Below are 27,474 nucleotides of genomic sequence, written 5' to 3' on the forward strand. Positions count from 1 at the left end.
GCATACTCACAGTAGGTAGAAGCTGATTCAAAACTATTTACTCATCAAATTCATGTATTCAATTCACCTACTTAACATAAGGTCACTTCTTCTGTGATGACACTGGGAGTAAGATTCCTTCTCCCAGGATTTCAATTTATAGTTTTATATATCTACTGCCCATAACTCTCAAATCTCCAGGTAGGAAAATACATAATAAAACGCTGATATTATAGCAGAAGTGGGGTGGGGTTTTTTAAATTACATTTAAAAATTTATTTTTTCCAGCTTTTATTGAAATTTATTTTGACATATTAACACTGTGCCAGTTTAGGGTGTACAGTGTGATGATTTGGCACAGGTATATATTTTGAAATAATTACCCTAATATTCTTTAGCTTTTTTTTAAATATGAATCATTAAATGAGAAAACAAAAGCAGTCTTTTTTATAACAGTTTTTATTTCACGTAGATATTTTCTTCAAACCTGATTAGTCACTTGCCCTAACTTATTTTCAGCTAGAAAATCCAAGTTACACCTTTCCGACCGTCAGAGCTAATTCATGGTCAAGCATCTTCACGGTGGCGAAGCTAGGTCTCTTCAGAAGGAAGTCCGTTGAGCTGCTCGGCTGTCGAACGTGGAAGACCTGCAAAGGAAGGAGCTAGGACCGCGGATCCGAAGCGACCTCCGTCCGCATCATCCCGGCATCCTCGCGAGCGCGGCTTGACGGCCGTCAGCCAGCTGACGCGCACTTCCGCCCGCCACCGCCAGGGGCGCCCGGGCCGCGCGCAGCTCGCAGCGCGGCGGGAGCGGGTCGCCGGCTGGGGCTGGGGGTGTGGCCGCAGGTCGGGGCGCCCGCGGCTCCGGCTGCGCGGGCTCGCGGAGAGCAGAGGACGGGGCGCTGGCGACCCCGAGAGGGAGGGAGCAGGCGGGCCCCAGCTCGGCGCAGCTGCCTGGACACCTTGGGTTTTGGGGCGGGGGAGCCCCGGCGACTGCGAACATGGACCCCGTCGCGGGAGCCTTTCTCAGGATGCTCTTTCTTTTGTCTGCTCGGCCGTGGAGCACAGGAGTAGCAGGGAATACTTGTGAGTACAGCAAATCTTTTAAAACTTGTATTGACAAGTTAGAATTTGTGTCTTAAAAAAATAAATTGATTTTTTTTGTTTTAAAACAAATGGAATCGCTGGCATGTTTCTGAAAATGAGGCGTTTAAAAAACATCTCAAAGTCCCAGTGCTTGGAAAGGGTGGCGTACAATGGTTTTTCCTCTTGTCAAGTCCAAAATACACAAAGCCGGTTTTGACTTTTTGCCTGTGAGCTGGATCCTATGCTGTTGTTTTGAATATTCATTGAGAAAGCTCAAGTTCTAGTAAAACCTGAATTTAGCATGAGAAGACTGGGACGGGGAGAGACCAGAGAGACGGTGGGTGGCCTGAGATAAGGAGACGAGAGCATGCCAGAGCGGTGGTTTGTTTCTTTTTAGCATAAATGCATTTTGTAGGAATTATGTCAGAAAGGGAGTCGCTGGCCGACCCGGCCGGGCTCTGCATTAGCGTAGATGTTTGCAGTTGGCGCTCTGCGGAATCGCGTTCCGAGAACCCGGGCGCTGCGCCCGCGGGGCTCCGCATCAGAGCCCGGACGGCAGACCTGGGCGGTCCCCAGAATCCCGGCACGCAGAGGCCCCTCAAACGTAGACGGCTGCTGCTCGAAGGAAAAGCATAGCCTGCCTTTCAGGTTCACTGTGCAGGTGTACTTGCTTGCTTGTATATTGTGACGTGTTGTGTTTCTGATTTTGCTGGTTCAGTGAAGCTATCTTAACCTCTCATTTCTGAACTAGCCCGGGGAGCCTGATCTAAGGATGCTAGTCGAGTTAGTTCAGCGGGATCTCAAGGCATTTTGATCTGGAAATTAGAAAAAAAGTTTTTCAAGATTGTTACTCAGATTGAAATCTCCACCACAGGGCTTTTCTTTCCTCAAGGGATTTTAAGAAAGTCCCCCTTGTGCTCCCTCCGCACCCCATCCCCCTCAAGAATTCTTTAAAAAGCAGGTGGTAGGGAGTGGAACAAGCTCGTGTGCATATCAATCAAGTGCTAACAGGCAAGTTTAGAAACTGACCTTGCTGCTAGGGGTCCGGATTTAGCTGGGGGTGAGGGTGGAGTGGGGGACAGCTCTGCCCACAGGGGGAAGTTTGCGCCAAAGTGAAAAGCATTTTGTACAGATCAAGTTACCCTTCCAGCATTTATCCATATGTGCCCTTAGACTGATGATTTTGCGTTGTCATCATTTAGTATTCGCTCATTTAATGCCATATTGTGTGAGTCAGTCCTGAAAAATGAGCCTGTCTCCTTTAAGCAAATACTGCCCTGGGTTTCAGACACAATTTTAATTGAGCTTTGCCCACGACTTCCAAGAATTAATTAAAATGGGTCATTTACATAAAATCCTTAGGTCCTGCAGTAGAGCGTTCATCACTTGGCTAAGAAATTAAAAATGACTAGTACTCAGTGATCTGCCGCTGTGAAAGAACTGTGGAATGATTTAACATAGTTCACTGAGGTGCAATTAAGAAGTCACTGGAGGTCACTCTTACTTAAAGGAAACCATGGCTTCAAAAATCTTCCTGTAAGAGAAGCAGAGGGCTGTGTTTCCTCCGTTGTGATTACAGGATATTGGCAAGATCAGTTGCTTTGCTATTTCTTTATTTTCTGTTTGCATTTTATTCCCTGAAATTCACGGAGGTATCTTGTGCTTTACCCTGAGCATCCTTTTTAAGAGTCACATGCTCTGAGATGCTCTGTGTCTGAACAGCCATGCAGGTATCTGTGTCTGAATTGGATGTGTCTCTCAGATCAGTCCATCTGGGTCTCTGACTTCAAATGGCACTGCTAGTTTTCGCTTTTCAGCCTGTTTTATTTAGATGTATGTAGATGTATTTAGTACTCTTATTCAAAGTTCAGTAAGTTAAAAGTACCGCCTTAAATTGTGATTGCTAAGAACGGTTTAAATTCTATACCCTTGATCAGGTCAAAGATGGCTGTTATAGCCGTCCAAGTGTCAAGTATGGATTTAAATGACTTTGCAGACTTAAAGATTCATAAAGGCTTCATAAGTTGCATTTGATAATTTCTTGATAATCTCATTGGACACTGTCATTTGTAGCAATAGAAGTCATGGTGCATGAATCCCATCATAGTCTAGATTAGGCTAATTTGACCCATGGGATTTTTTTCCTTAACTCTTGAATGTTTGGGAGATGTTTGTTTGTACGTGTATTTGGGTATACAAGCAAGATATTTCAAACATGCATTTGACATGTTACTACTTAAGTCAAGGTAGAAGGGGTTCTGGAGTTCTGCGCCATCATTTGAGAAATTCTAAAGGGGAGTTTGTCAGCTGGATGGGATTTAGGTTACAAACAAGAAATCTTGAATGTCAGTATTCCTCAAGTTTTTTTTTTTAATGGCTAACCTTTTTTCCCCCCTAAGAAATGTTTTAAGAACTCAAATGATCTTTTCAGATAAGACTTTAAAACTAACAAAAATGAAATATTCTTGAGCCCTACTAAGAAAAGAAGGAGAACTGTATGTACATTAAAAAAAATGTACAGATTGTCTCTCCTAAAGGACCCAGTACATTTTTTACTCTCTTTACAGCTGGTTCTCAGTAGTAAATCAGTCAGACAGGGGGTCAACCTGGATGATGTGCTGGCATAAGACATCTCTCCAAGATACAGGACTTGCTTGAAACTTTTGACCTCTCAGTTATAATACACATTTTGACACGAATTTTTTTAAATAATGGGAAGTTTTAAGTCAGGAGGAGTCTGCCCAGGGAAAGTAATGTTTCTAAATAGCCAAGACCGTGGGTTTGTTTGTTCATTTGTTTTTCTCTATAGCCTCTGTCTTTTTGAAGATAATAACCAGTTGAATAGACTGCATCCTCCAAAATATGGCCTAGGACCTGATAGTTCAAAATTGTGAACTGCTATCTGGTCTACCTTCCAGAACTCTTAGTGCTCAGTCAAGATGGAAGTGTTATTCTAATGGAGCTGTCTTCTTAGATGGAACTAAGAGGAAATTTAGGGTAGAGATTCCAAGCTAGAGTCCTGTGCCTAGAAGCTGTTGTGGAGATAATGGTTGGCTGACCCACTTCCTACCATGAGCCACATGTGGAAGATGAGAGCTCTCTGCTTTAGGATTATCCGTGTGAATCCACTCTTCCTTTATGAATTCCCAGGTCTTCAGAGAGGAAGAAGAGATGTAATCGGAATAAAAAGATGTCAATATTTCGATTGCATACTTAGTGTCGTAAGTCTGTCTCCTGCATTGCGAGTCACTTCGCGTAGTAATGTTCACTCTTTCTTGATTTAGGGACAACGCAATTGGAAGTTAATTTTACAGCTGAATCATTTCCCCCATATAAGTAAAATACAAGCTATAGCTAACAGCTCCTGGCCCCTCCCACCCTGGACTGAAGACCATGTTAGACGTTTCAGTTGTTGAAGGGGGTTATTGGATGGAAATGATGACATTTTTAGACCCAAGGATTCAATTCAGTGAGTCCAACCCCCTCATTCTCACCCTGTTAAATCTCAGAATTTGTCAGTTTCTCTAGAAGCTTCCTTTTGTTTTCCTTCCCCTGTCAAAAGTGCCCTTCTTGTTGCAAGAGGGGAAAAAAAAGCTATATTTCTGGCCCACAACAGGTGGGGCATACAATTTGAATCACTGTTCTAGGAGTGATAAAACTTTTTCTCTTCCCTGTTAAATCCTGCATATGAGAGGTCTCTGCCCATGACTGGGGTGCAGGTCAAGCCCATTTTGTTGGCCAACATGGGAAACAAAACCATAATCTTCATTTAATACCTAGTGCTTGATCTAAGCAATAAATATGTTAGCACCTCAGTTTGAAGATTTGCATCAGATTTGAACCCTTTCTTCATTGGAGCATTAGCTTCCTTATGTACTAAAGCATTACTGAAAGTTTATTACTATAATCCTCTAATAAAAATTATCACAATATTATTCTTTAAAATAAAAATAACATACATAGTGTGACATAATAGTGAGATACTTGTAGGGTCTAAATTATCCTAACCTAATAATGTGATTAACCATAATCATTTGCTATAAAAATATATGCATGCAGAATGGAGGAACTGAACATAATGCTCCAACCGCTAAGAAGTATAAAATCATGAGAATTTATTGAAGTGAATGTCTAATAGTGCGTTTATCTTAGGTCTCTTCGCAAGGATCTTTTTTCCCCGAACGCTTGGCATTTTAATGGACACAGATTCTTTGTAATTATTTGCAGAGCGTCATCGACATACTTTATTGCTACGTGAACACAGTCAATCTCAAGTAATGGCATGTGTGCTAAGAGGTTCAATATAGTCCATAAAGAAATGTTTGCCTTGTCTGACATAAATGCCGTTGGTGTTTTCATTGGTTCAGATTTCACTTTGCCTCCGTAGTGTGCTTAGTGTTTAGAGTCTGATCTTCCAAGCACATCAGCTTGTAGGAAGAGAGCCTATCAGAGGAGGTGCCCCTGGAGGAGGTGAACGGAGAATCCTTTTGTGATGCAGTGAAATGCGTTGGGGAAAATCTGCACAGAATACAGGGAAAAGTGTTTTAGTAAGCACTTGGGCTCCGGCTTTTTGAAAAGCACCTTCCAAGAATTAGTAAACAGACACCCTTTTGTGTCATATTTGAATAAACTTCCCAGAAATACTGAGGTCAGGATATTTTTGAAAACTTAGAGAAAACAACATTTTTTTTTTCCCCCAGAAAACTTACAAAGTCCATGGGACCATCAACACAGTGTGAGAGGCAAGGATTAGAGCTGGGATTTGTGGCGCCTGAAACTGATGAAATTTGGGAAGACTTTTTAAGGAAACAAACAAACAAAACGACCCTGAGGACACATTAGCACTGACCCTCCCAGACCTGAAGGGTGTTCTGAGGAGAAGATTGGAGCTCAAGAAAATCTGCCTCTTTGAGTTCATTTGGGAAAAACAAAAAACAAAAAACAGATCATTCAAAAGTGCTTAATAAAGTGCTTAATATTCACTAACAAAAATCTCCATTAATTAAGCAAATTTTAAGTTGAAATTTTCCCTTTAAATCAAAATCAGAGTTTGAATATAAACATATAAAAGAGCTCACACAATTTGGAATTACTCGATCCAGGGCTTACCAGTAGTTCTAGGTTTTGGAATAACAAATATGAAATTAACCTGTGTGTCTTCTCCCCACTCATTTTTTAGAGTCTTTAGAGGCTTGGCTTCAACGTATAGTTCTTGAGATTAACTTCTGAAGTGTTCCCACTCCACCTGCTTAGGCATCCCTTGCTTCCTATTGAATAACTTTTAAAAACTGAATTATTTATGTCCACCTATTTCTGAAAGGCATTCGACCATATGCAATATGTTCCTTCAAAATATCACCCTTACTTTTTCCCAGTTTGACTTTCGTGGCATAAGGTTAAATTACACGTGTGAAGAAAAGTTAGACACAACTTGTAAATACTGCAAAAAGAGGATATGACAGAGTGACCTTTTGACATTAAGCAGGAACATTTGTTTAATGGGTCCACGTGATGGTTTAATTACCTAGAAGAATGCACTCACGTCTGACTTGGTCCTTTACTGTTTGATTAGAGTTTAGACACTGAAACTGATGATTTCTTTTTTTCCCTTTTTTTCTTTTTAGATATGTATGTTAACTACAAAGGTTTTTTTTACCCTGTAGGACATTAATCATTAATCAGCAACCCCATTCTAATGTTCTTTTATAAATCCTTGTAAATTCCTAGTTTCCCAAGATGCTCTTTTCCTGGGTCAGTCAATAATGGGTTTCTAAATATTTGGCTTACATTTGTTCTATATTTGCATGTGTTGTGTTTTTAACTTTTGGAAAATCATGCTTTGACATAGAGATCACACCTACCTGGTGGGTGTACACGTAACATCGAGTGATGATAAATGCGCTTTCCAATAAATTTCCTTTCTGGTTCATTTGAAACGTTACTTGTCAATAATAAAGCAAGGAGTCTGGCCCTCAATAGAAGGTAAAAATATCCTTCTTAGTTTCCAGGTAATGGGCATTTTCATTGAAATACGATTGATGCATAAAGCATTTGACAGTTTAAATAGTTTAAAATTAGAAACTATATAATTTTTATTTAAATGTGTATCCATTTAACGGACCAGTTTAAAAAAAAAAAAACCACCCTCCAAGGCTGTTAATCACAAATTGAGAAAATGGTATATCTTATCTGGGCTATGGCTTTCATTAAGTTTTTACTTGGTAGTGCTTTGGAGTCAGATACTCACGGAAAGTGTGGTAGTTGTATCTGACTCATGGAGAAAAAACATGAAAGAAGTTTGCTTTTTAAACTGGCAAGTAGAATGTTTTCGGATGTGCCATTTGAGGGGTATGATAAGTGGTCTAGCAGATGTTTACATTCATGTGTTCCTAAATGTTATGAAGATGGGGCTTTCAGAGATTGTCACTTGTGGTCCCATCAGTTAGTTGCCAACCCTCAGTGGTTGGCACCCGTGGAGAAGGAATTCCTATGCCACGTGTTCCCTGGGCCACTGCGGGAGGAAGGGGCTGGTGAACTTTGTTTGGAACCCGTGGCAGTTTTTATCACCTGAATAGTCACCTACCGCTGTTGTTTAGACCTAATGTGCCCCCAACTCTGCTGCTTTCAGCATTATCTCATTACTTGGGGTGGTCAGGACGCAGCAGGTGGTTTCTCTGGAGTTTGTGAACACGCAGTGCAATTACTGCTTGGGTAAATGTGGAAGTGACCTGCTGCCCTGAGACGTAAAATCAGGTACCACCCTCAGTTACCAGAGTTGTAATTCCTTTTTTATTTAAACATTCATACATTCTCAGGCAGCTCAAGAGCTTGATAAAGCTAGCTAAATGCACTACTTCTAGGAGTGATGAATTGGCGGGGGAAGCGGGGGAGCGATCCTTGAGTGTGTGTGTGTATGTTTGGGTGTCTTGAGGGAGGCTGATTGGGTAGAGAGAGGTGCAAAGGAGTTAAAATATAATAATGTCTTTGCCTGGGACATTATGCTGTACGCCAAAAACTGACACATCATAACTGACTATACTTCCATAAAAATGTATATAGTTTGAGTATAATACTGTTCTGTTGGCTGAACAATGGACCTAATGATTAGAATGGCATTCTAGTAGGTATAAATACTAAGATAAGGTTTGAGTGTTTCATAAATAGAACTTATTGTCTAAACATGCACACAAAGATGTCCCTAGCACTCTGATCTGAGTCATACATAAATCATGAACAATTACGGTGTGTTTGTTTTTTCTCTAAGACACCATAGAATGGATAAAATGGATAATCAGTTTCCCTTTAGAGTTCGTTCCTGAGCTTTTCTGAGCACCTCACCTTGAGTACATTTGAACTTTTAAAGAAGTAAGTGCATTTCAAAAGAGATTATTTCATGGAATCATTTCCTATTAATGTGAGTCATTATTATGAAGAGAAATAAAATTGCTTTAGCCTACTTAACTGTTAATACTATTTTTCCTTAGTTAATTCTTATAAGCTTATTACTTGTGCTCACCTCCGATTTTCCCCCAAGAGGTAAATAGTTGTTCGTTACAATTGTTTTGCCATCTCATTGGTTAAAAACAATTATTTATGAATAATTCTTGTAGCTTTGATGCATTTTAGGATTTATCTTTTTTTTGGATAGAAATAGTATTTATCAGATTATTGACAAGAATGATGTTTAGTGGAAATAAATATTATACAATGATGCCAGAAAAAGAAAACTGAGTCTTAATTTTTGCTCTAGGAATCATGGTGAGAAAAATGGACATTTCAGATTGAAAACAACAGTTAATGGAGATTTTGTATGACATCTGAGCCTTCACCTTACCTGGTTGTAATTTAGTTAGAAACACGGTGAAAACATGGAAACCACTGTCCACATACAGAGAGGCTCTTCTTTAAGTACCTTACTGGCCATGGTCACCTAGTTTTTGATCATACACTTTCTCAGATTTGTTTGTGTGGATGTAAATTGGAACAACCGATTTTGAAACCTCTAAATTTGGGCTGTAAAGAAAATTATCATTTTAAAGCACTTTTATAAAATTGTTTCTTGAAAGGAAAGATTGCATCACAAAAGCTATTACTTCTTATCCCTGTTACTTTTTTTTAAGACTAAGCTTTATATGCCTTCTTTTAAAGAAAGAACAAAAAATGAGAATATGGTTTGGAGCTTTAAATGCTGCCTTCTGTGTCTATGAGGAAAATCCTTATAGAATATTTTGAAGAAGCTTAAGTACTGACTTGTCTTACCGTAATGAAAATAACCAAAGCAAACCCTTTTACTCCTGATGAAAATCCTATTAGTTCTGTGATTCCCTGTTTTGCAGTTGTTTGATATCCCCATTGTACAGATGAGAAAACTGAGGCTTAGGGAGGGTTAGTGATATCCCAAGAGTAGAAATTGGTAACTGCCATCTCCACCCCCAGCCTGGCTCCAAAATCTACATTTGGTCTTCATGAAGTTTCCAACCCAGTAAGGGGAGACCCCCAGAGCGGTGAGACGAGAAAGATGTGTGTGATGTGGACTGAGGGGGAGTGTCTGGGGAGACTCAGAAAGGAAGCCATGGTGGGGCTAAGGCTGGGAAGGGAGCAGGCTTCTCAAGTGAAACAGTTGATGGAGAGTTTCCTCACTTCCTCTCAGCCAGCTGTGTGACTTCCAGGAGGTCACTTAGATCCCTGGGACCCCTTTACATACACAGATGAGACATAACAAAAAACACAAACAGTATTTCTAGGTGTCTGTGACAGCAATGATTGCTATTAAAATAATCTGTAACTTATGTTGGTAACAGATGCTCAAGCCCTCCTGAATACAGGGTGGTTTGTCTACATTCATGATTGAAGAATATGCAGAATTTTAGCTAGAAGTTAGTGAAAATAAAGAGATAATTTTAAAGTTTATCTCAACAGACTCCCTAAATCACATGGATGTTAAGAACCCCTGAGCCTTGAGGTTCACTGCTTCAAGTTCTATGAAAAACCCTCCCTGGGGTTTTAACCCCGTCTTCTAAAGAATATTTACATCAAACTGGGGAAAACCGGTACCTTGAAAATACTGTCTTCCGATTTGCAATCATTGTAGTCTGAATTTATGTAATTTTTCTTTAGTGTCTTTCAATATAATTTTTATAATAATCCCCAGAAATGTCTTGCAAATTTTGTAAGATTCATTCTTAGATGCTTTACGTATTAATTACTATTTGTCATTCTGTTTATTTTCAATCTATGGATAGCTTTAGAAATACAAGCAGGTTTTGTATAATAAACTATTAAGGTAGCCAGTGACTTTTAGAATTTTTACCGACACAATCATATCGTCTGGAAATAACAGTGGCTTTTTATTTCCAATTTTGTGTTTTTAATTCTTAAATTTTCTCTTATGTACCGACAGGACTCTCAGTGCCGTGTTCAGTAGAACCAGTCATGCCTGTTAAAGTGTTCTTTCTGATTTTCAAGGAAATATTTTTAATATTTTCCCAATAAGAAGTGATGTCCTGGAACCAATTTTTAGCATCTGGCAAAAGCCAATCATTAACTTTTCATGAATTTTGTAAGCCATTTGTTAAAAATACAACCATTATTAAAAATTAAATCATATCTACTTATAATTAAATGAATCCTATTAAAGACACAAGTAATAAATTCTCAGAACACCACTTCCTACTTTATTTTATGGCATCTGATGTTATCCGTGCTCTCGGGGTTATTTACATGGCTTGTGTCTGCGCCGTGGAAATACTACATAATGATGTGATGTGGGCATGCCCCTTTCCAACTTCAGGGGCGGTGACATCACGCTGATAGCTCTGAATTGGCCACGAGTATTCACACCAAGAAAAGTGGCAAATGCTAGCAATCAGGGTTTCTATTTGCCTTAAGAGCTTGCCGTTAAACATGTACTAACATACCTCTGATCGAGGTTCTAGCATTTTCTTAGCCTGCTCATTAAAGGGGAAGAAGGAAGAAGAGGAGGGAGTGTGGGAGGGAAATAAGGGGGTCAGGGAAAAGGGAGGGAAGAGGAGAGGAAGAGATGACAGGAAAGCTTTAATCAATGTATTGACTTGCACACGGTGTTTCTCCCCCCCCCCCCCCCCCAGATAACTGTGATGCTCCTCTGGCGTCCTCCTTGCCCCGGGCTGCCTTCAGCAGCTCCTCAGAGCTGTCCAGCAGCCACGGTCCTGGCTTTGCAAGTCTTAACCGCAGAGATGGTGAGTTTGCTACTGTCTTCTTCTTCTTCTGTTTTTTTTTTTCTTCTGTCTTGTTAATTCAGCATGATTCTTTCACAGTGAGACTTACTATCACTCTTAGCTCAAATTCATTCTAAGCTCCAAAATTAATGATACCGAGTTTAATGTAATTGAAAGAAGCAGTAGGTTCATTGTATTATCATTTGCAAGCTTTCTTCTTGTGTGTGTGTGTGTGTGTGTGTGTGTGTGTGTGTGTTGTGATACCTTCCGTCCCTATTGATTGGCAGCAAATTCTCATCAATGAGATTGATGAGAGGGGAATTACTGGAGTCTAGAGGATTTTCAGTGTTATCATCCCTTCTTAGTTGCAGAACAGGTTACAGAAGGGTGACGAGTCAAGTGTGCTGGTTTTGAATAACTAAAATAACAAATGAAGGAGTCGCTGTTGCAGTCGCTGGGGAAAACTGAACCAGCCACTGCATGACATCTGTGAGATGTGGCACTGCCCTGGGATCTGGTGGGAAAATGACTCGGTCCCAGGACTTGTCCTTGGAGGACAGCAGGTGAAGGCTGCGGCTGAAAATACAGATTCCCTCCCTATTAGTGGGAAGGGAGTTAATGACTCACTTTTTGAAGAGAGATTAATTCATTTTGCTACTTGAGTGTCGTTGAGTAAATTATTTTTTCTACTGATAAATAATAATGCAGGGGATGAAATAAGTGAACGCATCCGCTTAAAACTCAAATGTTTTCCTACTTTTTAAGGGATAGGTTAACTTTTTTTTAGTGAACGGTTAATTCAGAAAGTAGAAGTTAAAATTACCTGTGTCCCATGTAAACGTGCTAGTGTAAATTCTGGAGGTACGACTAAGGAATGGAGTGTTTCTCTCCCTTTATTTGGTATTTCTAAAGTCAGAATTTAAGTCACTTGAATTTTCCAGTGTCCTTAAAAAGCAAATGCAAAAAAACCTAGCAAGTGAACAAACAGATCGTTAAGGAAAAGTAAGCATGTAAGTGAGGAAATTCAGTGAGCTCAGGGTGGGAGGGCATGTCCGTTAATTACCTATACCTTCATGGTCTTTTACCAGGAAGATATTGGTGGCCAGATATTTACTCCTCAGAGCATCCTTCATGGTCATTTTTAGCGCCCCAGTGAAAGTATCTTCTCATTGAAACCAGATTTCAGCGAGATGAACTAAATGATCAAATTATCCATTTTTGGTCTGGCATTTAGTCTAGTATCAGCTTAACATTGAATCTTTCCAGTGATTGCCCTAAAATTGTAAAAATAAATAAATAAACAAACACGCACCATATTTAATTAGTTTTAAGAAGCCCCAGGGGCTTGTGTGTTGTGCTTCTAATTTGTCCATGAAGAACATCGTTACGATTCAGGCCTCCAGTGATGTCAGTGAGGGGGCACTGGGAAGTTTATAAACATCAGAAGGGAAAATCCTGAAGTTTAAGATGAACTCACTTCCATTATATTTAATTTAAAAAATTAATAATTCAGAGTATGATAAATCATCGCTACAACTCGAAGTCCAAAGCTTATCTTCTGTATTCAAACTACTCTCTTTGCAAATTTGAATCATTTTAAGAGAGTGGCAATCAACTGATGAGGTTTTTGTTTTCATGGTGGTTCCTTGTCTGGTTGCCAGTAGTGCACCTGTCATCAAATATTCCTGGATACCACCACTGGATTTCAGACCCATTTCTCCAACATGCTTTGGCTAGCACAAATTATTGACATTCCTCCTGAAGGATTATCTGTGTGTGTTTCCTGTTAAAAGCCAGCATCCCAGAGTCCTTTTTGGCATTTCCTTTGCCTTGGTAAATGCTGGAAAGCATTCATTTTTGTTTAGCTTATTGCGATGTAAAATGTGGATGGTATAAAATGTGGGTGAGTGAAATGGTGATGATTCTTCGTATGCAGTACTTTTAGCCTTTTTGAGTATCTTATGTATGACCTAGAGATGAAAATTATGTTAGACTGCCTGACAGTGTGGTTAAAATTTCTTTCTTTGGAGGTTTTAAAGAAGGTGACTCTGTCTTAACTCCCCGGTTTCTTATTTTGTCCAGAAGTCACTGAGCTTCCAGATGGTCATTAAAAATTAGAAATGTCCCAAATAGCTCAACTTCCACCAAGAATTTCACACATAATAACCATCACTGCACCTACCTGATGGAGATAATTTTTGATTGCATGTGTGTGTGTGTATATATTTGAGTCACTGTATAAACTCCCAAAGCCATATAATTCAAAATTTAAGGCATTTTATGACTTTACAGTACTTCTGATCCAACACATAGCAAATACTAATTAATTAGACTTTATTGCACATGCCACGTTTTATGTATTTGTTTTTTACTTGCACATTTTATTTATGTATTTATTTGTCCCCTATTAATTTATGAGAAATAGTGAAATATTTCTTAGAAAAGACTTGACAAGCAATGCAAGAAAGAGGTCTCTGAAGAGGGATGAGCAGAGAAGTTGGGGGTATTCCAGGGGCTTCCAGGGGCTTCCAGGGACAGGCATGGGGCCCCAGGGCTCTGCAATCATGATCCTGAGTGTGTCACCACCTGTTTGTCAAGTGAGCTCCCTAGTGGACAGGTTGGTTATTGCAGAGAGAGTAACGTGTCAGTATCATCACTCAACATTGGACCAAGTGCTCCTGGAGTTTATTTTTGAACTCTCTAGTTGAGTTCCTCCAGCGTTCCCATTTTGCAGCCTGAGGTTGAATTCCAGGTAATACATTTAGCAAAGTGTCCACAGTGATGTCATTCACTTTATTTTTTTCATGCAGAGAAACATAAATTGCTGGCAATGCCAGAATGTATAAATTTTCAAACCTGATAGATTTTCAGAGGTAAAACGCAGACACATTTATTCATATACCTGCTCACGAACATTGACGCTGTTAGATAAAAATGTAAAGTTCTTGAAATTTTATAACATTACAGTCAAATGGGGTCTGACTGTTCATGTTGGCTGATTTTGTTTCCATCAGTACTAAATTGATATTTCCTGATATGACGAGTTGCCCAATATTTCTCACACAATAGCAAGATTGTTGAAATCTGTGTATTCTAAGTAAGAACATGCTGTAATATTGACTTCATTTTCTCCTTCTCAAAAATCTCCTGAAGAAACTTTGTACTCCAAGTTTATCCAGATAAAAGTTAAAAAAAAAATAACAAAAAACTCAAACCAAAAACCTGCCTTACAGTAAGCCACACTGGACTTTGATTCTACATTTTGTGTGTGAAAATAGCCCTTTGTTTTTATGATGATTGTTGCTGTCAGTGACCTTTCATCAGCCTGGCGCAGTAGCATTTCAGATGCTACTTTCCAGCACCTGGTAGCTGTTCTCTTTGTCACGTGATATGTACGCGCAGGCGTGGTGGTGAGACACCTGGGCTGGAAGCTGTCTGAAATTGATTAGGAAGAAACATATGCACATTTCATTCCTATTTTTTGTTCCCCCAAAATGCCGGCGTAAACAATCATTCTCAGAGAGAAGGACCACTCCATTTATGACCAGATGCTGAAAATCACGCTCTCTAAAGGCGGGAAGTCACTCACCAGTGACAGCACAAATGAGATTGCCGTAAATTTAACTTGATCAAACATGACATTTCAGAGTACTGTCTGTGTGTGGCAAACAAGAAACAAGCTGGGCTGGCTGGACGTTTGTCCTTCTTCACCTTTTTTCAGGCTGAGACATGGATCATATTTCTTCCACCTGTTGGTGGAGCCAGGAAAGATTCTGTCTGGTCCTCGCAATACAGTGAATGGCTGAGCATCTCAGAAACTATTCTCAGTATTAAGATGTTTATTTCTCAAGTGAAGACATACAATTACTAGTACAAGATAATACTACAGATTAAGAAAAAAGTGCTTAGATCTGGCTATCAGATAATCAGTGTTTTCTTATAACTTGGAATCTCTGATAATTTGGACTCTGCAATATCCCAAATAGGACATGACGTAAAATTTACTGGTTTTAAACAAAGAAATGATTTAAAAAATGGAAAGAGTAAACAATCACTTGAAATATTTAAAAGTATGCAACTTCTGATATAAATCAGAATATTCAAAAACGTTTGATGCAGATCTTATAATAATAAGCTTTCTCCTCATACTTTTTCGTAAAATCACAGTTTTTATAAATTTGTATCTTTCATTCCTAGGCCGGGGACCTGATGAGACTGGCCAGTATTCGCAAATACTAGTCTGAGCAATTCAAATTGCGATTAAAGGGCTTGCAAACCAGATTTTTATAAAGACGTATGAACGTTCCGGGGAACTTTTGTCTCTGGGTGTCAGATTCTGTGTTCTGTTTCTCTGTCCTTCCTAAAGGTTTTTAGACCTATTAAGGCCAATACGCATTCTCTTTTTAAGCCACCATTTTTTTGTTCTGATTTTTTTTTAAACAAATGGCCCTGCAGATACACTATGGGTGTTGAGTGTGGAGTATAGGCCAAATGTAATAACATCATGTAAACTATGCACAGATATGAAAGTGCAGAGCCCTGTCTTGGCGACTAGGCAGTTTTATTAAACCACAGCTCATCTAAAATGCAGGACGGCAGTATGTGGGGGGAGAAACCCCCAAATCCCGGGGTTGGTGCAGACACCGCCATAGAATCACCACATGGAACCACACAGGACCCACCTGCTCTGATTCTCCCACAGTCCTTTTCGAGGTCCGGAGTCTCTAGGTTCCCCCCATAGAGCGTAAGGTACTGGCTGAGATGAACCAGAGAAAACCAAACGTGTTCTCTGTGTTGTCAGTCATTTTTCCCTACCAAGTAGCCCAAATGATAGAAAAACCCCAGAATAAGGCAATCCTCAGTCTCTTGTGGATTCAGTAGCTTCTTTTGGACAGGCGTGAGTCCTCCAGGGAGGCCCAGGTTTCTGCTTCCTTCCAAGTCAGTGTTTGGGTTCACAATGGGCTCGTGCCCTCCTGGAGCTGGACCATGTGAGGGGCTCCCTGCTATCCGCTGAGGGTGGTTTGTCTGCTCGTAACTCTGAGGGTCACTTGGCACCGGTTCCTGAAGCCTGAGGCGGAAGTACCTCTTGGGAAGGCCATGTTCTCAGGGAACAGGTCATCGTCACTTTCAGAATCTGTCCATGTCACTTCTTGCCTCCCTGAAACCTGACCGTGAGTCTCATTGGGTTTCCAGCCTGAGCATCCTTGGTTATAGGTTTACTTCACCGTTGCCAAGGTGACCTTTCGTTCACATCCAGTTAGACTCTCATCTGACTGCTGTGCCCCCTTTTGATGGACCATGGGGAATTCGGGATCACCACGCCAAGGGGGAAAGACTGCACTCCTCCCCACGTCCTCTCTTTCCCACAGTCCCCCAGGTTCTCATCTCTTCCTGCCAAACAGGGAGACATCACACGTCCTGTTTTCCTGTTTTCTGAGTTGGTCTTTGCCCTGCCTGGCTTCTCTACGGCTTAGTGGTGTAATGACCACTGGCTCACAGGACTTACTGGAAGAAAGGAATGAAAAAACCCAGCAGTTTATCTTTTCAAAGTTTCCATGTTTCCAATCTGCATAATAAGGACCTCATAGCAGCCACAATTTTGCCATAGTATTTTTCCAAGAGTTAGTATTGCCTATGGCATACTTGGCAACTTCCCAAAAGGTACGTGGAAGCCCTTCTAAGCACTACCCAAATTCTAAAATAGTTGCCTAGCAAATTCTACCCTGTTCCTTTCCAAAATAATTCACTTTTGTATCACACATAATATACAAAAATGTTCATGGAAGTTATTTATTTAACAGACGTATCGTGGACACACACCATGATTTACTTAACTTTTAAATAATATTATTGGTATCCCTAAGGAGATGGATTTTGTCCCATCACCCTCCGACTGCTTTCCAGGTTTACCCATCCAATGCAATTTCGTTTCCTCTTCTAGAGATACTCCTTTTTCCCTGTTCAGGGCCACTGATGAAAGATGTACCAAGGGAGGTGATCTTCAATCCTGCCAAAGGGGTGAGGTTCAATTAGCAGCTGCTTATGAAGCACCTGGGCTCACTAATGGTGTGTGGATCCCTGTGCTAAAATCAAAGCACGCAGGAGTCCCGACCTGCTGGTTTACCTTGTGGCCCAGATACTGGTCCAGGAAGACCACGGCCAGTGACAGACACTAAGGGAATAGCTCCGGTGGCCCTGTGGTCAGCTGCTCCACCTTTGCTCTGGACATTAAGGAGGAGTTCCCTGGCCTAAGAGCTGATTGGAGAAAGGTATATTAGGGGCTTCCTCTTCTGCCCTGTGATCCTTGCAGTGGACTCTGCCCTCGTTGCCGTGTTTCCTCCAAGGAAGTCCAGTGGAGCAGACTTCGCTCTGAGAGGTAATGAGGCCGTACTTTGCTGGGGAGGCATGTCCCTCCCTCCCCTGCAAGATGCTCCTCTGTCAGCAGTATTTACATTTTGTGACATTTAGACCTCAGCCCTTTTGCGTTCACATTATACTGCTCTGTGTTGTGTAACAGGTTGTCTGTACGTAATTCTTTTCAGTCATGGCTCTCACAGTGTACTTACAAATTGTCGGGAATTCAGCTACATAACATCCTTAAAGAAAATGTAAGCTTTGCCATCAATGGAATTTCCCCCCCCCCCAGAGGCTTTTGACTAAGTGAGCAGTCAAGTATGGATGGATAGTTTCCTCCTCATGGTTCTATTTCTGAGCATCTCACCCTTGCATTTCCTGATGTGAACCTACACTGTATTTAATGAAAAAGAAAAAGGAGCCATTGCCTTCGGAACAGCCACGGCGTGTCAGTGGGCGGTGGTGGGGGCAGTGGAGCAGAGCGCCTGGTCTCCTGCCCTTCTGGGCGCCCTGGACCTCCCACTGGTGTCTCTACATCCGCGGGAGATGCAGCTGTTCCGACTGGCCTCAAGGATGCTCTGAAACTGTATCTGTTCTGGATACAGATCTGTTCTGGGGGCCCTGAAAGATGCACCATGATGCTCTTATGGAAGCAGACCAGATCTCAGAGCTCCACCTCTCGTAAACACGAAGCTTTCATGTGTTCATGATGTGAACGAATGAGCCCAGTCACACATCTTACTCAGTCATAAATGACGTGGGTAAACTACGTGTTCAGATTGCTTATGGGCTTACCAGGCAATTCTTGTTTTATTTCTAGGTGGGAAATTAGCAAAATTGCCTTCCAGTCTTGTTAATGCAAAACTTCAAACAAGTAAGAAGGAAAGAGCCCAAGACCAACTCAGATCTAAATGTCTCTCTGCTGTGTGTTCTTTTAAAACCTGATCAGGAGTGTATATGAGGGAAGCAAAGCAGATTTATACGGTAGCCATGGATTTTTGTGTATTTTATGCAAAAAAAGCTGCAGCGATGAATGTTAAATGCCGGAGCACTGCACACACAACGTCAGGGAGTCACGTGTGAACAGTCACACTGTGCTTTTTTTCCCTCCATGTTACTGGCATGTAATTAACCAGCATACACTTATTTTTAATTTAAATTTGAATTATCTGTTTACAAAGCCGTTATAAGGTATGTCTGCATTTAGTACAGGAGTCTGGTTTACAATTGAAAAAGCAGCTGGGTGTGATTTTTTTTTCCCCTTCTGGGTGCACTTTTGGGAAAACTGCCTGTTCTCTCCCGCTCAGGATGCTAGCGGATTTCAGGAAGCGTGGCAGAAAGAGAATCAGAGCTTACCTCGGCAGGGGCAGGATTTCTGCATTTCCTATATCCCGATAGCCGGAGGAGGTCTACGTAGATTGTTGGAATTGATTCTTAAGAAATCATAGCTGGAACAAATGCTGAATTGCCCTCAGCAATGTAGGCCGGGGGGTTCGCTTGTAAAGCCCAGAGGTCTCTGAGCTGCATGGTCAGGGAGCATCCATGGCGCCCGCCCGCCCGCTGGTCCCTCTTTCCCAGGAGCTCCTGTCGCCTTTCAGGGAGAATGAATGGTGGACACTTGCTTCTCTCGCCATCTCCCCACTCATCCAGCCCTGCCTGGAATCTGTAATGAGTCTTCTGTGAATTAAAACTCATTTAAGTGGGAAAGGAGCACACATAGCTTGATGAGATCCTTTTGAGACAATGTCATAAAGATCTTGGACGGAAACTTCCCTTGGTGATGATTTCAATGTAGCCATTTATTTGCTTGACATATAGATGCCCCGGAGACGGGTGGGTCTGACGCTTCAAATTAACCTGCTTGCCTTTGCTCCCTTGGGTATCTTTGGGCTCTGGATCTTGTTGAAACTTGAAAACGGCATGAGCTGACTTTCTGGATAATGTCCCTCTTTGCACACAGCTGACCCTGTGGCAGTGCACGCCCGCTGGCCCCCAGAAGCAGTGGTCATTGTCACCATGATCTGTGGCCAGCGTAACTAAAGCCCCAGCTGAGAGTATCCTGTTCAGCCTTTGCTCTCCCCAAGGCAGTGTCCCTGCCTGTGCCTAACTCAGTCTAAGGTCGGAAAAGCGATCACACAGGAGCAGCTACAGACAGAAGTCTTCCAAAATAGCTGCCAAGATATCAGTATTGAAGACAGTTTGTTTATTGATAAGCAGACAGTGCTGAGTAACTGATCAACCACAGGGATATATTCCTGGGGTAGAGAACGAAAACGGAGCTATGCTTTAATAAAACGTCCCCTCAGGAACCTAAAATGAGTTTTTCCCCTTGTCTGCAAAGCAGAGACTCTGACGTCTGTCCCACTTGCTGGAATGGAAGAAATGAACTGTTTGATGATCATGAGCACGTCGCCCCCAGACCTTCCGGTGCCGAAGGATTGATCACCATCAACCAAACACAGAATTGGGCACAGCTGATCACAGTCTCTGGGACGCCCCTCCCCCCACCTGCCCTTTAAAAATGCTTTGTTGAAACCATTCCGGGAGTTCAGGGTTGTTTTTGAACACGAGCCACCCGTTCTTCTAGCTCAGCCCTGCAATGAATCTTTCTCTGTTTCGAAGTCTGACATTTCATCCTCACTGTGCATCAGGCATGTGAACCACGAACTTGCATTCGGTCCCAACCGTGTATGGGAGGGGAAGTACTAGGTGCTTAATGCATCTTCTTGCTGAATTCTCACTGCAGCCCTAAGGGTACCCATCACACTTTGCTTATGAGTGGGAGGGATGCTTTACGTTCAGTGCTGGAAGCTCAGGGACCTTATTCTGTCCAAGTTGGACCCTCTGGACATGTTTTCCTTTGTATAAATTGTCACACTTTATCCTGCTAAGGGGCTGAGGTCGGAGAGAAGAAGGTGACAGTGGAGAAAGGCCATCTGTGGTGTGGGCAGCATGGAGGTGGGGAGGCAAGTGCCTTCTTGGGGGTTAAGCATTGCTGACTCCAGAGCAGTAATTACACATCCCGGGCTCTGCGTCGGGGGTGTTGGTTCCCACGTGGAGCTCACCGAAGATGTGCAGCACTTAATGCGGGCTGATCAGTTTCAGAACCGTTGCTCTGCGCTGCCAGCTTGTGGGGTGTCTGCGCTCCGGGGCACCCCTTCTAACATTGCTTTAGTGTGTTTCATTGTGTTTTCCATCACAGAACAGTGATCTCCCTTCCTGGTCAGTAGGACTGCTTCGTGCTCCCTAACAGTCCTCAGATTACGTTTGTGTATTTCCCACTCTCCCCAGTCATTAGAGAAAGACGCATCCGCCCCAGTGGACCCTGTGCCCGAGCGAATGCGCAGTCACTCACATCATCACCCCGCAGGGGTCTGGGGATCACCCCGTGGCTCTGTTACCCTGCTGAAGTGAATTGCCCCGTAGCACAGGGGATTCTGAGGTTTCACTACCTTATCAGAGTACCTACTTAATCAAATCGTGTAATTTGCATACCAGTAGCACCTCCTCACCGCACGTACGGAATGTGAAATGTTCAAGGTCCATCACCTGCAGATGTTAAAGGCTGGTTGACAGAGATGGAGCTGCATGGGTAGGAGAGGCTGGTCCCAGGACACCACGCTGACACTTTCTACTCTGTTGTGCTTCTGTACATGCAGTAACCGTGTTAATGATACCCTCCTGGCTTCAAGGGAGATTAAAAGTGGCAGAGGAAGATTGTGAAATGTAAAAATAAATGTTACCATCAGTACAATCTTTAGAACTTTGATACGAATATGAGTCAGAAGACAGGACATTTAGCTGTTTCTCAGAAATTTAAACTGATCCATATAAAATTTCAAATGTAGCACCTCTAAGTTAAAATGATCAGCTAAATGCCAACACCTAATTTTTGACCTCTTTTGGCAGTGATTGTACAATTACAGACAGTTGCAGAGTAATGTTACTTAGGACCATGAGTTAACTCCCAGCTAGAACCCAGAAGGACTTCTCATTCATCAGACATTCGACAGGACCTTTGCACAAACAGTAGAAGAACAGGAAGGTGCTGGGTGATGACTGATCTTGTTGTTAAATAAGACAAAGAAAAACTGAGAAACTGTCACATAATGGAGGCCACTAAGGAGACACGGTGGCTAAATCCAGTGTGGGATCCTGGAACAGGAAAAGGAGTTAGTGGAAAAACTGGAGACATTGAAGTGAAGTTTGTCGTTTTGTTAGCATTGTACTAGTGTTAATATCTTATTTTTGATAGAAGTACCATGAAAATGTCAGATATAAACAATAAGAGACGCTGGGTGAAAAAGTAGACAGGCATTCTCTCTGCCGTCTCTGCAACTCTGTTGTAAATCTGAAATTACTTCAAAGTAAAAAGGTAAAAAGTGAAAAGGTAAAAAGTGCACTACAGAGCAACCAAAATTGCAGCATTTTTAAGATTCTGGATCAAAGGAAATGACATTGTGCTTGTGATGCACTGAGAGGAAAATTTGGAATATCTGAACAAAGATTTGCTGCAGGAACTGACGAGATCTTAGAAAGAATGTGGGTTTTAAAGAATCTGTAAGCTTAGATTCTACCAAAGTTTACACATGTAGCGTAGTTAACGGATGATGTAATGAAGCAGCAGACATGCCCACCTGCCGGTAACATCTCCACATTCCAATGTAAGTGCCCCTCCACTTCCGTTTCCCCCTGAGCTATCTTGTAACCATGTCACATCTCCTGACATGTACTTGGTCCTAACAGCCTTAGTTAAGAGGGTGTGGATGTCGGTAATAACTCCTAAAAAGATAATAAATGTTGTCTAAAGTGGCAGACCTTATTACGAGTCTCAAATTAGCTGTCAGAACAATGGGGAAAATATTTTAAAAGCTAGTTTCTTCATACAGAGGATTGTTTACATGACATTGAGTTTTCCAGATGTGAGTAGCTGGCAAAATATCAGTTCCAGAATGTATTTCAAACTTCTTTCCCAATTTTTATATTGCATAATAATTTAAATTCAGAAAATACAATATGACATCTAAATTCAAATTCAAAACTCATGTTTCTATTAAACTGGAAGAATAAAATATTCAATAATATCTTCTCAGGTATCCCTAATTCTTCTGTTTCTCACAGGCACTGGAGAAAACACAGCACAGTAATTTCTACTTTGTACCACGTGTCTTGAATGCCTGAGAAGCCCCTTATCATTCACTTCCTCTGGGTTCTCTCTCACCCTCCCTACTGCCCTGTCAGAAGTCTCCCTCCCTGCACAGAAATCGTCTTCACCTTCACTCTTTCCGTATTGCCTTTCAAGTTATTCTTTGAAATGTCTGCTTCTCTTATGAGTCTGCAAGCCATTTGAGTATAGGGCTATGCCATAATGCTTTTAGTTATCTCAGCATTCAGCACTGTACTTCCTCATGCTGTGGATCCACAATTAAGGTTTTCTAGTTCTACCATGACCTGAATATTTTCATTTATGTCCAGCAAAGAGAGAGTCATGCATTAAAGCCAATAAAGACACTAGTTCCAAGCACTGATGTGATGGCATGGTGTTCAGTTGTCCACCTGTTGCATTTTCACGTAGTGGGACCCCCAAACACCAGACAGTCAAGGGTTACGAGCTAAAAAACAAAACAGTTAATACAGGCATCATCCATTTACACTTAACCTGTGTTTTTATTTCGTGTTTGTGTGTGTGTATAATTATGAGAGATTATATGATACAGAATTGGAAATTATGATTTTTATAAATTTTATTTATGATTCCATTCTTACAGGTTAATGTAGACTGCAAAGATTTCTCTTTCTTTACCATTTTTCTTGTTTCTATTCCCATGAAAAGGAGCCGGTGGCTGGTCTCCACTTGTGTCAAATAAATACCAGTGGCTGCAGATTGACCTTGGAGAGAGAATGGAGGTCACAGCTGTGGCCACTCAGGGAGGATATGGGAGCTCCGACTGGGTGACCAGCTACCTCCTGATGTTCAGTGATGGTGGGAGGAACTGGAAGCAGTATCGGCGAGAAGAAAGCACCTGGGTAGGTTCATTTATTGAAAAGCAGTCTGTTAGGATGTGACATATGCCTAAATTTCTTGAAAACGTTTCCACATAAGTGTAAAGCACATGTGACATTTCAGAACACTGTCCATGTGTAATTTATGAAAGAAGGGAAAGTAAAACAGTTTTATCATGTGAAATATTGAAGATGTCTTCCCATCATTCCTTTATAGTGTCAAGTCTACAGAGTAAGTCACATACAACCTAGTTCTGAAAAACCTTAAACATTTAAAAAAACGTGTAAAGGAGAGTCTCCATCTGGAGGACTTGTTGAGAGATGTGCCAAGTTCCTGCTCCAACAGGAAGTTGGGCCCCCCGTAATTCATGTGCAATAGATCTCTAGGACTCTTTGGAAGCATCACTGCTTTAAATTGTTTTATACCAGTGACATGGTTTCTACCTCTGATTACATATCCATGCTTGTTTTAGAAGAATTAAGTTTTGTTTGCTTAACTTTCTGAATATGAAAATCCATGTAATATGTTACATCTGTAGCTTTTCAGATCTTTAAATCATAGTCTGCTCAGAATGAGCAGCCCTGAAAGTAGAGTGTTGCGTAGATCTGTGCAGGGTTTGTAACTGGCTCACGGGGCAACGAAGGGAAGGGTGTGTTCTGGAGAAGATCTGTCAGGTGGAGAAGAAGTTACCGTCTTTCCTTATTATTAGAGAGATAATTTAGATGGTTGCCAGGAGCTGGGGGAAGGGAGGAACGGACTGTTAGTGTTTAATGGGGATGGAGTTTCAGTTTGAGAGGATGAAAAAGTTCTGGAGATGGATGTGGTGATGGTTGCACAGTACTGTGAATGTTAATGTTACAGAAATGTACACTTAAAAATGGCTAAGGGGGGCGGGTACGGCTCAGTGGTAGAGGGTCTGCCTAGCATGCATAACGTTTTGGGTTCAATCTTCAGTATCCCCATTAAAAAAATAAATAATTACCTTGCCTCCGAAAATAATAATAAATGAAAAATTAAGGGAAAAACATTTTAAAAGTTACCCCAAAAATGGCTGAAGTGCTAAACTTTGCCATGCATATTTTACCACAATTAAAAAGTGTACAGTGTATCTAACATTTAATTGAGGCCAAGAACATTGTGTAACTTAAAAAAATTTTTGTCTTAATTGTCATAGTAAAAGGCAGAGTTGCAGCTAAAGAGCTCTTATGTCTCAGCACACAGCTTGCCAGCAAAGCTAACCGGTAACTAAATGGTAAGACTCACTGGGTAACAATTTGCCCTCATTTGCATTTCCTTAGGACTCTGTTACTTATTATAACTTTTAATAGACTGTGGTCTACTTAATTTTTTTTTTTTTTACCTCTGGAGCTTTCTCTTAGTTTGTCAATAAATGTTGATGTAAATTAAATCAAGAAGAACTAGTTAGTTATCTAACACCAGTTAAAAAAAGGAAATACAGGGAATTTATGAATGTTTTTAGGGCAGGCTGGCAGTTTCCACTCAGTTGCCATGTGTATGATCAGAAGGAGGTATGAACGTTGTACTGATTCTAATAACATATAATGGAAAAGAAGCTGAAAAGAAAAAATACATGTGCATGTACATGCAGAACTGATCACTTTGCTGGACAGCTGAAATTAATGTTGTAGATCAATGACTCTTCGATAAAAAGTTTTAAAAAATTCCAGACTCCTGAAAGGAAGGCAGGTGTTGAGTATAAACCACACTGTTCGAACAAACATTAGGCACCGTGAGCCGCCTTGAGCGTTAGGGTCTTGGGAAAGGGCCAGTCTTGCAGGTGGACCTTCAGGAGGGCGGCAGCCGGGACTGGACGCTGGCGCTTCTGCACGCACGCCCGCTTACTTCCTGGTGGGTGTAGGACTGAGACACTGATTCCAGGCGGGCCGCCAGCTGGGGGCCGGTGTTTGCTCCTTGAGGTTTTCCCGTATCCCTTCTGCTTTCTGTGTGCCCTCCTCTGGCAACTGCAGGGTGAGCCCCTTTCACGTTCAGATCCTTCTGATTTCCTCTTCTTCTAGCTGGAGAACGTTCTGTACTTTATGGGCTCATGCGATTAGACCGGATCCACCTGGATACTCCAGGACCATCTTCCTAACCTTCATCGTGCCTGCAGAGCCCCTTCTGCATTGCAAAGTAACAGATCCACAGGCTCCAGATGGCAGGACCTGGGCATCTTTGGGGCCATTCTGCCCACCTCACTGTATTTATACAACTCTGATTTTTTTTTTCTTTCTGCATCTGGTACCCCTTCTTACCAAATACACATTTCTTGTTGAATCTGAAGATACTTTCCAGAGTCATATGAAGTCATGTTGCCAGGGTACCCCAGCGCCTGCTTATACTCGGTGTGTCAAGGGTGGTCCCCATGTCAGGCTGCTGCCCCACCCTCACTACGTGGATCCTCCCCACAGCAGTGTCCTTGGCTTGTGGCCTCACTGCCATGACCTTGACCCCCGGGAGGGAGGACTGTGAATTGGCTTTACTTCTATTTTTTTTTTTTAAATCCAAATCAAGCACTACTTCTCTGACCTTAAAAATATTGTGGCTCTTCTCCTCATCTTAATTTTTAAGATAACTTTTCTGATTCATCTGGGTCTATCTGCTATCTGTGCTAACTTTGTCTACTAATACATGTCAACGCCCTTTCATTTATGATTCCAAATTCTAAAAACTCTGAGAAGGTCTATCTTAACTCCTTACTGAAAATGCACACGAGCTGGTAATGAGACATGAGGCCCTTTGGTTACCCTGGGCAAGCATCTTTATGCTTTGCCACGTCCTTGCTGTGGGGATATTAATTAGTATGTGAAATGCAATGTGGACGTCTCTAAATTCTTGAACTTCTGAAAATGAGACACAGCTGGCCACAAAATCTTTGGCTAAGGAATTTGAGTGCTGCGGGGCCAATCACCGATGGTTAGTTACAAAACTGATTTTTTTTTTTTTAAAAAAAGAAATTCTATTCTTTACTGGTGATATGTTTCACGTTAATATTTTTTCTTGATGAGGGACTATTTCCATGGCTGAACTGGATTTAGAGTTGAAAATACCCCAATAAATTAAAGAAATACTCAGAATTGGGAGACTTACTCCTAAAGGATTTTATTTAAATGGAAATGTAGAATTGCGTCTTAAATGACAGAAAAGGCCTCGCTCAACTAGAGCAGAAACTGGCCAGAGTCCTGCTGAGGAACCTAGAACAGCACTGAGGTGAGCAGTGCAACAGATCAGTGATCGCTGGCAGCCTTCACGAATGTTCATTTTCTACTCTTTCCCTCAGAATGAACCAGCAAGCACTTACATTGATATGCTGTGACTTTTGGACCCATTTCAAGAATTTCATGAGGCGGCCCTTGCGAACCGGAATTCTTACATACAAGCTCATGTGAGCTCTGAGCTCGCCTTGGGGCCTCTGGACCAGTGTGGGCTCCAGTCACCACCTTGCTCTGAGCCTGGGGTCTGTGAGCATCCTTGGGGGCAGGAGAGGTGTTGGGGGAGCGTGGAGCTCTGGCAGGATTGCAGGTGGGCATCGGGGCTCCTGCCTCTCCACCGCCACCCTCCTGGGTACCCATTCGGTCCTCTTGGGGCCCTGCCTGTCTCGGATCTTGGCCAGTTATCCTTCTCACATCACCTGCCTGCCCCGACCCCGTCTCTCCCCCCTCCTCATTGCTGTTGTCTGGGAACAGGGGGCTGACTCTGTGAAAGCCAGGCTGAGCCCCACTGCTCCTCTCGGGCGACCACGGTTACTAGCGTTCACTGTGACGACGTCCCATGTCGAGGTCTGTCTGGCGCAGTGACCACTGGGTCCCTGCTTGACCACAGGGACCTTTCCTTCTG

The 27,474-nt window shown here is 41.9% G+C and overlaps 1 protein-coding gene across 1 annotated transcript in view; it reads left to right on the forward strand.

Moving 5' to 3' along the window:
• The window catches only part of LOC102529128 (contactin-associated protein-like 3), a 154,603-nt gene that overhangs the window by 7,638 nt on the left and 119,491 nt on the right, over positions 1-27,474 (forward strand). Inside the window, exons 3-5 of the mRNA XM_072952685.1 lie at positions 499-1,065; positions 11,172-11,282; positions 23,449-23,642. Of these exons, the coding sequence (XP_072808786.1) occupies positions 981-1,065; positions 11,172-11,282; positions 23,449-23,642 (390 nt within the window). The 5' untranslated portion in view covers positions 499-980. The remainder of the gene's footprint in view (positions 1-498; positions 1,066-11,171; positions 11,283-23,448; positions 23,643-27,474) is intronic.

The sequence above is a fragment of the Vicugna pacos genome, chromosome 31, assembly GCF_048564905.1.
Source record: "Vicugna pacos chromosome 31, VicPac4, whole genome shotgun sequence".
Classification (NCBI taxonomy): Eukaryota; Metazoa; Chordata; class Mammalia; order Artiodactyla; family Camelidae; genus Vicugna; species Vicugna pacos.